Source organism: Rutidosis leptorrhynchoides, chromosome 9 (genome assembly GCF_046630445.1).
Source record: "Rutidosis leptorrhynchoides isolate AG116_Rl617_1_P2 chromosome 9, CSIRO_AGI_Rlap_v1, whole genome shotgun sequence".
Lineage (NCBI taxonomy): Eukaryota > Viridiplantae > Streptophyta > Magnoliopsida > Asterales > Asteraceae > Rutidosis > Rutidosis leptorrhynchoides.
The window spans coordinates 51,832,429-51,848,953 of NC_092341.1; the positions used below are offsets into that span (position 1 = coordinate 51,832,429).

The 16,525-nt window shown below is 34.8% G+C and overlaps 1 protein-coding gene across 1 annotated transcript; it reads right to left on the minus strand.

Moving 5' to 3' along the window:
• Positions 1-13,861: 13,861 nt before the first annotated feature.
• Positions 13,862-15,809, minus strand: LOC139866176 (U-box domain-containing protein 40-like). Its single transcript, XM_071854328.1, has one exon. It carries the CDS (start codon positions 15,645-15,647, stop codon positions 14,061-14,063), a length of 1,587 nt encoding a protein of 528 aa, XP_071710429.1. The 5' UTR covers positions 15,648-15,809; the 3' UTR covers positions 13,862-14,060.
• Between the last annotated feature and the right edge of the window lie 716 nt (positions 15,810-16,525).

A 16,525-nucleotide genomic window follows, 5' to 3' on the forward strand; every position in this document is an offset into this window, starting at 1 on the left:
TGTCATTGTAATTATTTTGATTGATGATTTTGCTGACACTAATGCATATTTGGATGCACAAAAATTGTGTTTGATGTGTTTTGCAGACTGAAAGGGGTGAATCTTCATCCCAAGCTCGCAATGCTCCTGCCGAGAATGCGGAACAACAGGAGGTGGATAACTTCTACAAACAAGATATACCTCATCCAGTCATGACATTTTCTGATATGCACTTGGAAGATTTGCACCCGAACCTGAGATTTGACATACTTTGGATAGATTATCCAAAATACCAAAGGGGTTTGCATACTCTTCATTCTAAAGTTGTTGAGGTACCTAGGGTCATAGAATGGGGATCATTAGAAGCTGTAGAATTGGCCGGGCCAATTAGGGAATTACTTGCACAGAGGTATGGTAATTCTACTTTTAACGACTGGGTACATTTATTCACCATGCGTAGACCTGTATATAAAGTATGGTGTGAAGAATTGTTGTGTAGTATAGAATTAAATGATCGGGTAGCTAGTTTAACCGATCGATCTTTTATTAGATTTTTGTTAGGAGGTTCGATGCGCCACATGTCTTTACTAGACATGGCTCAGGCTTTACGTATATTATACGCCTGAGGAGTTAGCATCTGCCGATTGTAGAGGGTTGATACTAAATGGTAGAAAGATAGATGAAAATTTTGATACACATGGTGTATGGAGTCAAATGACAAGCCATCACCGATTCAAAGGGGGAAATTACTCTTATTTGGATATAGATAGAGCTGAATTAAGAGTAATTCATAGGTTTTTAGCTAATTCGATTACACAAAGAGGTAAGAACAAGGAAAAGGTAAATGAACAGGATTTGTTTTACCATATGTGTATTCGAGACCCACAAAGCGCTGTAAGTATACCTTATTGTGTGGGTTATTATTTATCAGCTATGGTTAGGGGGATGAGACCACATAGCATAATAGGAGGTGGTATATTTATTACTTTGATTGCTGAATATCTCGGTGTGGATATAAGTCGGGGGGATTATTAGTCGAAGAACCAGAACCCCGCGATACAATAGGTTTAAATGTATACCATGGTGCGAAAGTTTTGAAGAGGCGAAATAACACCGCAGTACAATACCATGGTAGACATCCACAGGTTGAGAGAAACCAACAGTAAGGTAATGTAGGAGGGGGAAATGAAATGCAAGAAATGCAAAGGTTTATAGCTTCACAGGAGTACGAAAATGCTAGACAAAGAGCATTTGAAGATTGGCAAGTTCATCAAAACCAAATCATAGTTTATTGCCAACATATAGGTAGAAACTATATTCCTACTCCAAAGCCAATATTCCCTCCCTGGTCTATAGAGATTCAACCACCGTATCCTACGTATAACCCAGCCGAAGCATTCTATAGCACCTATGGTTATGCATGGAACCCCTATTGGTATCAGTATCATCCCTAGTCTACTTAGTTTTATTTATTTTGTAATTTGTAATGTTGATACGTTTAATACTTATGTTAATATTGTAATAGTTTTTATAATTTTCTAACTTTTATTCTTAGATTTTAATAATTTTTTAATGTGGGGTAATATACCAAACTTCAAAAATATGTATATATGTTTGCAGTTTATCTTATGTACACAACAGGGTAAAACAACGCATTTTCAAAGACTGGCATTAAGTTCAGCAAAAGTAACTAATTTTGACGACAAGATGCAAAATATATGTGAAATAACAACAAGACGGAATGAACAAATGATGTGCACCATTTATCATTCAGCAAACAAACGCCAATATATTTGGAAACTTTGGTAAAAATTTAATCATTTTCACACAAATCACCCTCAATAATTTAAATTGTTACTGATTTCTTGCAAATGAGGGCATTGCAAGATATTAAGTGTGGAAAGGGGTTAAATTCTTTCGGATTTTAAAATTTTTATCTTAAACACTGGGTTACCATTAAAAATACTAGTAAAGCAGTAGTTGTATTAGAATCTAGTGCTCTCTGATAATAAAGAACAGCCCTAGTCATATATACTGACTACCCAATTCTAGTAAAATTTTTCAAAATTTTCAATTAAATGAACTCAAAATCATGTTTATACATATTTATGAACGATAAAACTAGGTTTTAACACCGAAATTATTATAACCTCGGAAAGGACATAAATTGAGAAACAAACCAAAATGTTAAAATTCATTTAAAATGGAATAGAGGACAATAAAAAGGAAAATAAAAGCCAAGTGTGGGAAAATTCTCCAAGTTATTCAAAACATATATCACATATTTTTGTACAAATAACTGAAAATACTTTTGCTTTGGACTAAACTAAAAAGTTTTACCTGATTTACTGTAAGAAAGATGGATCTACACGATGAATCAATTCCATCATTAAAAGGAAGTAAAGTCTTCCGAAAAAGACACGCGCTTCTTGATTTAGGTCAAGAAGTTGTCGTCCAGACCAGCTGTAGGTTGAAGAAAAATCTAGAAAAGTCATCACTAAAATCAGCAGGAAATCCACGGACCTCAGCATTAAACAGGGTCGCCAAGTGGTCAGAAATATCCTAACCATGAGAAGGATTTATCTCGTAAAATGGGGGGCACCATGCAAATTAGCTGGATAAGACTAATGAATCAGATCCCCAGAAAGGATAATCTCCTTAAAAGATCAAAAATCAGCTTTTAAGCCTGATATTACTCAATCCTTGAGATTGACCTTAAAGATTGAGAATTACAAACTCATGGAATTCAATGATATCTAAACTCGAGCTTGAACGAGAAAATATTTTGATCAAAATTACAAACCGATTTGTTTTCTGAAAACCCTATTTTTAATGCGTTCATTACCATTGAACGTAAAATCCTAGGAATTCACCTGGAATTCATTAGGTCACCTGAACTAAATCGGGTGTCAACCGTAAGAACGGTGGTTGCATAGCATGGTCAAAGACAGGACCTTGTGCCAGACCGAAAAATTATAAGGGTGAACTTTACTATTGCTCCTACCAAGGATAGTAATTGCGTCCGACACGTTATAGACCATAATTAAAAGCATGTCAGAGGACATTGCCTTAACAGTTGCTTGTTCAACGCTTTCCTTTACAACCGGACGGTAGTTTACCGAAAGGTAATATACGGGACAAGTAAACTGGACGTGTTGCTTTCCAAATACAAGGTTAGCAAGTGGGTGACACAAAACCATAAGTTATGAGCTAAAATTTTCAAATCTGAAACCCACCAAACCCACAAAAATATTTTGCAAACACCGGTGAAGGGCTATTCCGGAAAACTTATCTAGGGTAAAAACTAGATTTAATTTTCAAAAGATCAAATGTTTTCATAAAGATCCAATTTCCTTAATGGATCTAAATTTTTATAGTCATGTGGGACTGTAAACCATATCGTTACTACCATTGTTTATACCGCCGTATAGAAATCTCTAATGTACAAAGTGTGAAGAATAAAGAAGTGATTCTAGTATTTCAAGATGATATTGCTTGAGGACAAGCAACGCTTAAGTGTGGGAATATTTGATAATGCTAAAAACGAACATATATTTCATAGCATTATTCCTCAAGAAAGACAAGCTTTTAGTTGCAATTGTTCTATTTACAAGTGATATTCGTTTAAATAATAAAAGGTGAAGACAAAAGACAGATTCGACGAATTGAAGACGCAAACGACCAAAAAGCTCAAAAGTACAAAAGACAATCAAAGAGGTTCCAGTTATTGATAAGAAACGTCTCGAAATTACAAGAGTACAAGATTCAAAACGCAAAGTACAAGATATTAAATTGTACGCAAGGACATTCCAAAATCCGGAACCGGGACCAGAGTCAACTCTCAACGCTCGACGCAACGGACTAAAAATTACAAGTTAACTATGTATATAAATATAATATAATATATAATTAATTATATAAATTATATATATATTATATTTATATAATAAACCGTCGGTAAACAAAGAGCCAAAATGGAGTGAGCTGTATTTACAAACTCCGCGACTCGCGGAGTTTGAAGGCAAAAAAGGCCGCGAGTCGCGGAGCCCCAAATTCTGAAACTCCCTATAAAAGCAAACGAATTCTGATCGCAAAAAAAACATATAATCTATCTCTCTCTCAATATATACGTAAATATATATATATAATTTATATTTTAATTTTAATTTTAATTTTAAATCCTAATAATAAGGGTATGTTAGCAAATGTTGTAAGGGTGTAAGTCAAAATTCTGTCCGTGTAACGCTACGCTATTTTTAATCATTGTAAGTTATGTTCAACCTTTTTAATTTAATGTCTCGTAGCTAAGTTATTATTATGCTTATTTAATCCGAAGTAATCATGATGTTGGGCTAATTACTAAAATTGAGTAATTGGACTTTGTACCATAATTGGGGTTTGGACAAAGGAACGACACTTGTGGAAATTAGACTATGGGCTATTAATGGGCTTTATATTTGTTTAACTAAATGATAGTTTGTTAATGTTAATATAAAGATTTACAATTGGGCGTCCCTATAAATTACCATATACACTCGATCGGACACGATGGGCGGGGTATTTATATGTACGAATAATCGTTCATTTAACCGGACACGGGAATGGATTAATAGCCACTAGAATAATTAAAACAGGGGTGAAATTATGTACAAGGACACTTGGTATAATTGATAACAAAATATTAAAACCTTGGGTTACACTCAGTCGACATCCTGATGTAATTATTAAACAAAGTATTAAAATCTTGTTACGGTTTAAGTCCCCAATTAGTTGGAATATTTAACTTCGGGTATAAGGATAATTTGACGAGGACACTCGCACTTTATATTTATGACTGATGGACTGTTATGGATAAAAACCAGACGGACATATTAAATAATCCAGGACAAAGGACAATTAACCCATGGGCATAAAACTAAAATCAACACGTCAAACATCATGATTACGGAAGTTTAAATAAGCATAATTCTTTTATTTCATATTTAATTTCCTTTATTTTATATTTAATTGCACTTCTAATTATAGCACTTTTATTTATTGTTATTATATTTAATTGCACTTTTAATTATCGTACTTTTTAATTATCGCAAGTTTATTTTATCGCACTTTTATTATTCGCAATTTCATTATCGTTATTTACTTTACGCTTTAAATTAAGTCTTGTATTTATTTATTATTTTACATTTGGTTTTAACTGCGACTAAAGTTTTAAAATCGACAAACCGGTCATTAAACGGTAAAAACCCCCCTTTATAATAAAAATATTACTTATATATATATTTGCATTTTTATAAAAGTAAACTAATATAGCGTTAAGCTTTGTTTAAAGATTTTCCCTGTGGAACGAACCGGACTTACTAAAAACTACACTACTGTACGATTAGGTACACTGCCTATAAGTGTTGTAGCAAGGTTTAAGTATATCCATTCTATAAATAAATAAATATCTTGTGTAAAATTGTATCGTATTTAATAGTATTTTCTTGTAAAATTTAATAGTATTTCGTACACCCCGCTGCACACATCAAAATGCTAGCGCGACTAGCCCGAGTGGGGATGTCAAACCCTATGGATCCATATCTAAGATTCGCGTTCACCGGTTCATAAACCAATGACTAAACGTTACCGAGCTAAGGGGAAAATTTGTGCCGTTATGTCACCCACACATATATAAAGTTAAAGTAGTCGCATCTAGTATGTTAAAACATAAAAAGTGCATGTATTCTCAGTCCCAAAAATAGTTAAAGTAAAAAGGGAGCTATAACTCACAGTGAATGTGCGGTAAAGTCGATACGAAAATGTAAGCAAGTAGTAAGTCGGTCCGAAAGGCCCTTGATAATGCTAAAAACGAACATATATTTCATAGCATTATCCCTCAAGAAAGACAAGCTTTTAGTTGCAATTGTTCTATTTACAAGTGATATTCGTTTAAATAATAAAAGGTGAAGACAAAAGACAGATTCGACAAATTGAAGACGCAAACGACCAAAAAGCTCAAAAGTACAAAATACAATCAAAGTGGTTCCAATTATTGATAAGAAACGTCTCAAAATTACAAGAGTACAAGACGCAAAATGCAAAGTACAAGATATTAAATTATACGCAAGGACGTTCGAAAATCCGGAACCGGAACCAAAGTCAACTCTCAACGCTCGACGCAACGGACTAAAAATTACAAGTCAACTATGCACACGAATATAATATAATATTTAAATAATTTTTAAAATTATTTATATATTATATATATTATTATAAACCGTCGGCAAGCAAAGAAACAAAGTCTTGTGAGCTGGAAAAAGGGGTCATGCGATCGCATGGCCTGGAAGGCAAAAAGCCATGCGATCGCATGGCAGTAGGTGACAGCCCACATTGCTATAAATTCGCGTGTTTTGGTTCAATATCCATCATCTTTTTCTCTTCTCATTCATACGTAAACATATATATATATATATATATATATATATATATATATATATATATATATATATATATATATATATATATATATATATATATATAAGGGTATGTTAGCGAATGTTGTAAGGGTGTAAGTCGAAATTCTGTCCGTGTAATGCTACGCTAATTTAATCATTGTAAGTTATGGTTAATGTTATTTTTAAATTAATGTCTCGTAGCTAAGTTATTATTATGCTTATTTAATGCCGAAGTAATCATGATGTTGGACTAAATATTAAAATTGGGTAATTGGGCTTTGTACCATAATTGGGGTTTGGATAAAAGAACGACACTTGTGGAAATTAGACTATGGGCTATTAATGAGTTTTATATTAACTAAACGATACCTCGTTAAATTAATATATAGACTTATAATTTGACGTATTTATATATAACCACATACGCTTGACTGGGTACGGTGGGCGGGATATCTATAAATACCAATAATTGTTCATTTTACCGGGCACGGAACTTGATTAATAGTTAATAGACTTGTTGAAACAGGGGTGGATTACATTCAAGGGTAATTGGTGTAATTGTTAACAAAGTAGTAAAACCTTGGTTTACACGCAGTCGATAACCTGGTGTATTCATTAAACAAAGTATTAAAATCTTGTTACAATTCGAATCCCCAATTAGTTGGAATATTTGACTTCGGGAATAAGAATAATTTGACGAAGACTTTCGCACTTTATATTTATGACTGATGGACTATTATGGACAAATCCGTATGGACATATCGAATAATCCAGGACAAAGGACAATTAACGCATGGGAATAAACTAAAATCAATACGTTAAACATCATGATTACGGAAGTTTAAATAAGCATAATTCCTTTATTTCATATTTAATTTCCTTTATTTTATATTTAATTGCACTTTTAGTTATCGCACTTTTATTTATTGTCATTGTATTTAATTACACTTTTAATTATCATACTCTTTAATTGTCATACTTTTTATTTATCGCAATTTCATTATCGTTATTTACTTTACGCTTTAAATTAAGTTGTATTTTTTTTTTAATATTTTACATTAGGTTTTAATTGCAACTAACGTTTTAAAATCGACAAACCGGTCATTAAACGGTAAAAACCCCCTTTTATAATAATAATATTACTTATATATATATATTTGTATTTTTATAAGTTAAAACTAATATAGCGTTAAGCTTGTTTAATTTTCCCTGTGGAACGAACCGAACTTACTAAAAACTACACTACTGTACGATTAGGTACACTGCCTATAAGTGTTGTAGCAAGGTTTAGGTATATCCATTCTATAAATAAATAAATATCTTGTGTAATTTGTATCGTATTTAATAGTATTTCGTTGTAAAAATAATACTATTTCATATACCCCTCGCATAACATCAGTCCTCAACCTAAGTCAAAGGTTACTAAGTCAGTAAATTTTCCCAAAAGGTTTAAAAGTACGAAAGTTAAGTCCTAAGCATCATCATTATCATCATACGTAAAAGATAAAGTAAGTTTTCAACAAGAATAGAGATCGAAACAAAGGGCTGACTTCGGACAGATACTACGACCTCTATACAAACTGAAATGACGTGCGGCCAGTGGCCAAGGATCCGTTTGTGAGTCCTCTTACCGCTGTACAATTTTCAGATCCTAACTCGATGTTGTTTGACCGTGGCGTCGGTTCAAGCGCGAGTAGGTCAGAAATTTCAGCACGTCGTTACGAAGGCGTAGTGATTTTCGGAAGGCTATAAATCCTAAACCGTATATCGGATTTATGCGAGTCTTAAACGAAAAGTCATCTACTCGAACCAAAATATCTGGAAATCAACTTTCCAGAAGCCCCAGGAGTCTAATAAGAACCTTAAAACAGAAACAAGTGCTCCGGTGGGTTCCTTGGTGCTTGATGCTAATCACGGTTCTCATCCTTGATGCGTATAAGCCTCAAGTGTACAACTCTTTGATGTTTTAGCATCATTATGACCAAGTTTTAACCATCAACACACAACTAAAAGTAAAAGCTAACTTTTTATAAATTTGGAACATCAAAGTTGTCTCTTTATTGTATAAACACAATAAAGCTTCAACTTTTGTCCTTTTGATACAAGTTTATGCATCTTCATCATATGAGATGATGAAGACTTGATTCTTATCACCACAAAAATCATAGAAAGGTTCCAAGTAAGTGAGATCTACAATAATAACTTAGATCTCAAGTGTTAAGAAACCCTAAGCTAGAAAGCTTGAATTTTTACAAGATAAATAAGACCATAAGCTAGAAAGCTAAGATCTAGTAAAAGTAATGAGATCATAAGCTAAAAAGCTTAGATCTAAACAAAATAATAAACCCTAAGCTAGAAAGCTTGGATCTTTAATGTTCTTGGAGATCTTTAAAGCAAAAAGCTAGATCTACAAGTTACATGAAGATCATAAACACAAGTTTTGATCTTTTAACAAAATAAAGTGATCTTAAACCTTAAAACCTAGATCCAACAAAGTAATGAAGATTCAAAGCTGAAAAGCTTGAATCTTTCATGTTCTTGAAGGATTCAAATCAAAGTTTGAATCTACAAGATATAACAAGATCAAAAAGCTAAAAAGCTTGATCTCATGATGATGATGATGATGATGATGATGATGATGATGATAATGATGTCGTGATTAAGAAGAAAAAGAGAAGAAGAAGAAAATTCAAGAACTTACAATTTTAGTGTGAGAAATACTAGAGAGAAAATTAGAGAGCAAGAGTGTGTGAAATGAGAATGAAATGAAGTGTGAAATGAAGAATCAAGTTTGAAATTTATAGTGGTGGTGGTGGTGGTTTGGTCGACGGCCACAAGGGGGACAACTTTTGCTTTTTGCATGGTGGTGGTACAAAGGTGGCGCTTGTATGTTGGGATCCCATGCAACAAAGTATAGTAATGGCTAACAAAAATGCTAGTATGTTGGCTCATTTTAATGGGTTTTTGTCCTACATCTTAATGGATCATAAATCAATTAAAGTTGGGCTAATTTAATGGTCCATTAACTAGAGTAGGGTGGGTCTAAGTCCATTACGGTAAAAAAAAAGTCCATTAAGACTAACTAGTGTGTATTAATAAATTACTAAGCGTAATTAAGCAACCAATAAGCCAAGTAATTGTCATTAGAAAATAACAATTAGTTTTAAGTAGTCATAATATTCCAATTACGACAAAAGTTTAACGTGTACAAAGTACATAGCTCGTTCTAAACGTCAAGTGACACTAACGGTCATAAAAGCATTCGAGGACCAAGTTAAGTGATTAAGCACTTAATAATACGTTTTAAAATATTAACGAAAGTAATTAACATGAATTAAGATCCCAAAATATAATATAGCTCAGTACGCACAAATACGTAGTTTCGTGAAAATAATAAGTATAAATATAAGTCGAAAAAGTCGGGTCGTTACACAAATGAACTCTGAGATTGTGTCAATCCAGGTTGGATAGAGGAGACAAGGAAAGAAGCTGAGGTTGTGACGGTGAACCAAAATTAGGCGGAGCGCGAGGCACAAAGGGCCATTAAGGAGTTGGCCACCATTGCTGAAAAGGAGAAGCAGGCCCTTAAAGACTTGGCGCAGAAGGAAGTGGCGGAACAACAGGCCGCCAAGGAACTTCTTGCTGCAAAAACCAAAGAGCTTGAAGCGCCAGAAGAAGGCAGCAGATGACTTTGAGGGGTTGCTCGCGCCGCGCTACCTTCTCCAACATTTTCAACAAGGTCCTTCAATCAAAGCCCGTTATTGAGCCTTTTACCAAACTGCTTGACGCTGCAAGGGCCGTTGAACACGTTGAAGCGTTCTACGTTTTCAGCTCCAACGCTACGCTCCCGGATCCCTTGCCGGAAGCCATACAGGAATATGTGGATCCAAATGCCTTTAATAATTATGAGGCCATTGTGACCGAAGTGGCAGCACTGAAGGCAGAGGCGGATTCAGAGTGTAAGAGGGGGGGGGGGGGGGCGCCCGCCCCCGGTGGATTTCGAAATTTTAGTTTAAAAATTTTGAATTTTTCGACTTTGCCCCCGGTGGATTTTTTTTTTGCCCCAAAACCTTCAAATTTTACCCACAAATCTTCAAATTTTGCCTAAAAACTTCAATTTTTTGCCCCAAAACCTCCATATTTCACTAAAAAAAGATTGCTATGGTTTTAAAAAAAAAATTCGCTCCCAGTGGAAAAAATCCTGGATCCGCCACTGACTGAAGGTTCCTTACATTGAAGCCATAGATGGTGAGCCTGGCCTTAGCGTAGATAGGATCCTTGACATGAACAAATAGGAACGTTATGAGGGTTCATGTTCCTAAATTTTGTATGTAGTTTATTTTGTGAAATACAATTGTTCAGTTTATATTTTATTTGTTTCTGATGCAAATTTTATTTCTATTGCAAATTTGACAGTTTATCAACTGTGTAAACGTTATGCGCTAGAAACTGAACCCTCACAACTTTATGCTCTAGAAACTTCAAATTTGACAGATGATCGATCCAATCCATCAATTATTGATCAGTTCGACTAAATCGATACCTGAAAGTTAACGATTTGCTAGAAACTTCAATCTAAAATCCCATTCGCTCCAACAGTAGCAAACATCAATCACACCGGAAACAGTTGTTATCAAAATAATTACTTTTACCATTAAACTTTTCATTATTAAATCTTCGACTATATAATTACTTTTCGTTACAGGTGTTACACACACCTGTGGTTTTGTATGGACCTTGTAGGAATCAAAAGTGTAATGTAAACAGGGTTAAATGTTCATTGTTATCAAACTAACAAAATGACAAAAGTAACAAAATGACCAAACATCAAAACATCATTCACGGGGTAAAATTGTAGAAAGCTTCAAAACAACATGGTTTGTTTAATTTTTAATTTATTCCTTTCTAAAAATTGTATGAAAGCTTCGAGCACATGGTCTGTTGAGATTTATACATGTTTAACTAATCAAAGCATACATCCCCATACATCACTGACCGTGTTGCTCGGGGCCGTCTCATTAATTTATAGGACCGTGTTCGAATATACAATGCGAGTCGTTATAAACGTTAAGATTTTCGATATATAAACCTTGTTTTCGACCGAAGCAAATAAAAAGTTTGTTTTATGGTTGTAATTCTTTTCTCTTCTACGACCGATAAGAAAAACCAGTATATATATATATTTGAGTTTTCAAAATTTTGGGCCCTTTTGAAATTTTGGGCCCTAATCGATTGCATATGTTCGCACACCCTCTAAGACGCCCCTGGTGTTGTTGGTGATGCTCATACTCCCGCATTTTCCCTTGATCCCAAATCTGTGCCTACCGTGCCTCCGGGTGACGTTTCGCGGGTTGATGAGTGTGTTGGTTTTGAGTGTGGGTCCTCTTGTGATAAGTTTTGGATGAATGTCAAAATGCATAAGGAACATCGGCTCCCGATTTCTTCCGAGAATAAGAAGGTTAAGTCTAAGGATTGGTGTTTTCCAAGTCTTTTTATTTAAGAGATGAAGATGTCGAGGTTGGAAGGTTGTGGGACAGATGTGTCGATACTCATGGCACGTCTTCTTTTATTATGGCGCTTTGATCAAGTTTACTACATACCGTTGAAGGTGAGCTCATTAACCCGAAGAATAAGAAGTTTAAGAGCAAGCATCCTCTTGGGTCTGAGTTAGAATGATTTGTCGCTTTTATGAAAGGGATCAAGTGGTTGTCGAGGATCCTTTATTTAGTCTTCTGGCGTGTTGCATTTGTTTTCGCTGGTGGTTTCTAGCTTTATGTCGGGTTTTGTGTTTGGTTTTAGTATGTTGTTTTGGCTTCTTTTTTTTCGATCTAGTGTTAGTGTTGTTGGGGGTATTTAGTTGATTTTTTAAGATGCTGTTTGTTTTTTAAGATGTTTTTGTCTGAAGATCTGCGAACCATGCCTGTAAAGAAGATGCGGTCTGAAGGTCTGTATCCTGAATAATGAAGACCGTTTGTTTTTGGGTCTGCAACATAACTTAATTTTGTCTGCAGCACTTAGAAGCACATTTCTAAGTCTGCGAGGCTGCAGACATAATAAGATATAATTTTATCTTATGTCTTCAGAAAAACAAACTGTCTGCAGTAAAAATGTCTGCGAGCGCGCAGACATAAGACATAATAAGGTCTGCAAATAGAAAAACAAACAACACCTTAGATTATTATTTTTGGTTATTCACTTGTTCGGTTTGTATCTTTTTCGTTTTTTTTCATCTTTGTATTCTTTTCGTTTTCCCGTCAATAAATAAATAAACACTTTTGATCAGTTACCATGTGGCTCTGCCCAACTTTTTTCATACATTCAAAATTTGTAATTTGTCAAAATGTTTGACAAATTTTTTGTCCTCTTTAAAAATATACCAAGTTTAATATTGTCAAGGGTGCCTGAAAGTGTTGAGAGCAACACACTCCTAAGCAAACTAATGAGATGAATATGCAGAGCATCCGTGTTACGGCTTAACATACTTTTTATGCCTAACATTACTTTTGGAAAGGCTTTATGTTTAAATACCGAACAATCACGATTCACAAAATTTTATGTATAGGTACACAAGTAATCACTAATCAGTAGCTGCTTTTGACTATGCTTTCCTTTTTTGAAAAAAGCTAATTTTATAGCCATGCCTAAAGAGGAAAGGTTTATGTATCTATTTTATTTTAACAAACCCTTTCATATCCAGCTCCAAGGCTCTCACCTAAGCTAGCAGGGGACCAAATCAAACAATCCATCATCTGTACCAACTTTACGATATGCACAAGTACACAACCAAGCCTAATGCACCCAGTTGCAAGCGCTGACCTCGGCTAGGAGCACACCAAATCAAATCCAACATCTGTAAATAAGCGTAAGTACACAACCAAGCCTAATGCATCCAGCTGCAACTGACTTCAACTACGAGCTGACCAAATCAAACGATCCAACATCTGTACCAAATTGATGATATGCACAAGTACACAACCAAGCCTAATGCATCACACACATGAACTTGAATCCAACAAATTAAAACCCACACACCTATAACTACCTAAGGTTGCAAATCTCGCTACTCGGGTGACTGCAACTCAGGAAATACTCGGATATTGACCAAGTTTGACTTTGACTTTTGATTAAGTTTTGACTGATTTTCCAAGTAATCCCAAGTTTTTGCCGAGTTTTCAAACTAATTTCGAGTTTCGGCTAAGTTTGACCGATTTTGACCAAGTTCTTGCCGAGTACCCAAGTTGCATAAAATAAACCGAGTACTCACCGACTAATTCTGAGTTCTGCAAACACTGTAATAACTCATAGTATAACCCAACACCAAAAAAAGGATAGAGAAACAGAAGATTCAGCATAGTGTAATAACTCATATATATTTTTTAATTAATCAGGCTTGCATTGTACTAACATCTAACATCATTTATTTCATTAAATATTGATAATATGTAAATTTTCCTTAATTAAGGACTACCTGCAAATCATTCACTTGCAAACTAAGCATTTACAAAACGTTTACAAAACAAGATTTCTAAAGAATCATTATTTACAATTCCTTCAACCCTAGCAAAAATTACATATCAAAACACTAAAACCAGCACCATAATAATTTATATAACAAATTCAATCAATAAAACCTACTGCACTAAACCATTAAAACTGAGTTGAGTTGTTACATCCATACCGATTATGACTCGATCCTCCCTCCAACAAAGCATCCCAATCCATACTCTCTTCACCATCATCCCGTTCACGAAGCATCGTTATCATACGTTTCGCCTTCTCTCTCGCTCGCTCACTTCCTTTTTCCTCCACCACACGAAGAACTTCAACCGCTCTTGCAGCCTTCGCCAACCCTTTAAACCTCATACTCCCCTGACTCAGCGAATACAAACACGCCACACAGTTCTCACGAGTTGACTCCGCGGAATCAACATCTTCGGTCCTCAATTTATTAAACAAACATTCAACCGCATTTGCGTCTAACAATGCTGATTTACCCTCACTAGAAGCAGCTAAATTGCATAGCACCAGTAACACCCTACCAGCTAATCCAGTTTCCAGCATTGATAATAAAGTTGAAGGTGCGCCGAGTTTAACAAGTTTCACTCGGTTGCTCTGCACCAAAGACAAATGGTACAGTGCTAATGCTGAGTCGTGACGCGTTCGCTCGCTATCAGAATGCAATGCGTGTAACAATGGCTGTAACGCACCTAAAACGCCTATAGCAGTCTTGTTCTCTTCTTCTAATGCAAGGCTGAATAAAGCACCAGCCGCGTGTTCCTGAGATTCAACAAATCCAGCTTTCAAGACATCAATCAACACCGGTACAATCCCCGACCGTACAATCTTCAGTTTATTCGATTTTTCAAGCGATAAGTTCACCAACGCAGCAACAGCGTTCGTTTGCACTACCACGTATCGCGAAACTAGACAATTACGGAGTGTTGCGAGCAGCCGTGGCGTGCAAAGTGAAACCCTAGCTTCTTCATCAGTCCTAGTTACTTTCCTTAACGCAATCACCGTTTGTTCCTGTTCATAAACGTCGACACTTTGAAGCTTCGTGATGAAATTTTGCTCATCTGACGAGTTAGGGTTAGAGTTAGGTTCTAGGGTTTCGTCAAGCACGATTTCGGATGACGTGGATGCTGAAGGTGATGACGTGTAACACGACGGCCGTGTAACAAACGGTAACGGCGGTGTATCCGGAACGTTCGCGAGCACCGATTCTTCAGAACTCGATGAATAAAACTGACATTTAGGCGTAGATCGATTATTCAATTGCGTAACGGCGTGCGTTAATATCACTTTCGGTTTCTCCGTCACGCGGTTAAGTAAATCACGTTCTGAATCCCTAAATCTGGAATCGGATTCAGTTTGAACCGAATTAGACATCAACGACTTAACGGAATCCGTAACGGAGTTATAATCCGGTGCGTAACGAGGTAAATCAGTTCCGGTAGTCACGCACCAATTAGTAATCGCTTTTTTTAAAGCTAAATTAGGGATTACAGTTGAAAAATCAGGTTTAGATCCATCAGAAAGAACTGGAATGAAATTAAAGTGGTTACAGATATCAACTGAAGTCCGTTCAAATGTTTGACCGGATGAAACGACAACCGGATCGAACATGAGTGAACCGGAAATTGGACAAATGAATTCATCTGAAGGTTTTGGTTTTTCCGATTTTGATTTGTGCAACGAAAACCTCCAGCGACGAAATTTACTGTTACCGGCCATTTTGTTTAATAATTTTAGAAGAAGTGTGCGGTTTGATTCATGATTATAAATATAAAATGGAATCAAAAAAAGGGAAAAAAAGAAGTAGGTGAAGATTGGTGACTTTGTCCAAGGAAGAAAATGGAAAAGGACTCAAAAAAGAGGGTTTAGGTTTGAGGGAGATTTGGGATTGGTTGAAGAGTATATTTGATTTTTGAATTTTGATTTTTTGATGATAGATATATATCTGTGAATAAACTAGATAATAATAATTATTATTATATTGAGTTATGTTGTTATCAAGATTTAAAAGGGATAAAACAAATGTTACGAGAGCCACAAACATGTAACGTGCCTAAGTTGTTTATTTAACTTAATGTGGTTTGTATTTTATTGAGTGTTACTAATATGCTTTTGGTTTGATTATGATGTTGAATGTTGAATGATGTCTAGTATTAAAGGAAACTTAGGTTATTATTTAATTATTTATTTAATTATTATTATGTATATTAGATAATTAGAGAATGTAAATAAATTTATTTTATTACATTCTCTAAAGTTTATTAGAGAAGGTTTAATTATAATTTTCAATTTTGATTTTGTAATATTTAATTTTTATTAGTAATTATTAGATTAGATGTTTGGTGAATTTATTTAGTTTTGATGAATTCGTTGACTGCAATCAAGATGTGTTTTTTATTAGCAAAATCTAGAAGGGTTAAGTCTTATGGATCAAAATGGTCTAAATATTTAATATTTTTAAATTCTGTCTCCCTACTTCTGTCATGTCATACCAAAGTGGTCAACTTTTTAGAAACTCCACTTTAACTTTTTGAAAACAATTTTAAGAAAAAATACAGTTAGTAGATTACATTTAATTATCATAATACTAATATATA

Coding starts and splice junctions, on each gene's coding strand:
- LOC139866176 (XM_071854328.1), bottom strand. CDS start 15,647: ATGGCCGGTAACAGTAAATTTCGTCGCTGGAGGTTTTCGTTGCACAAA.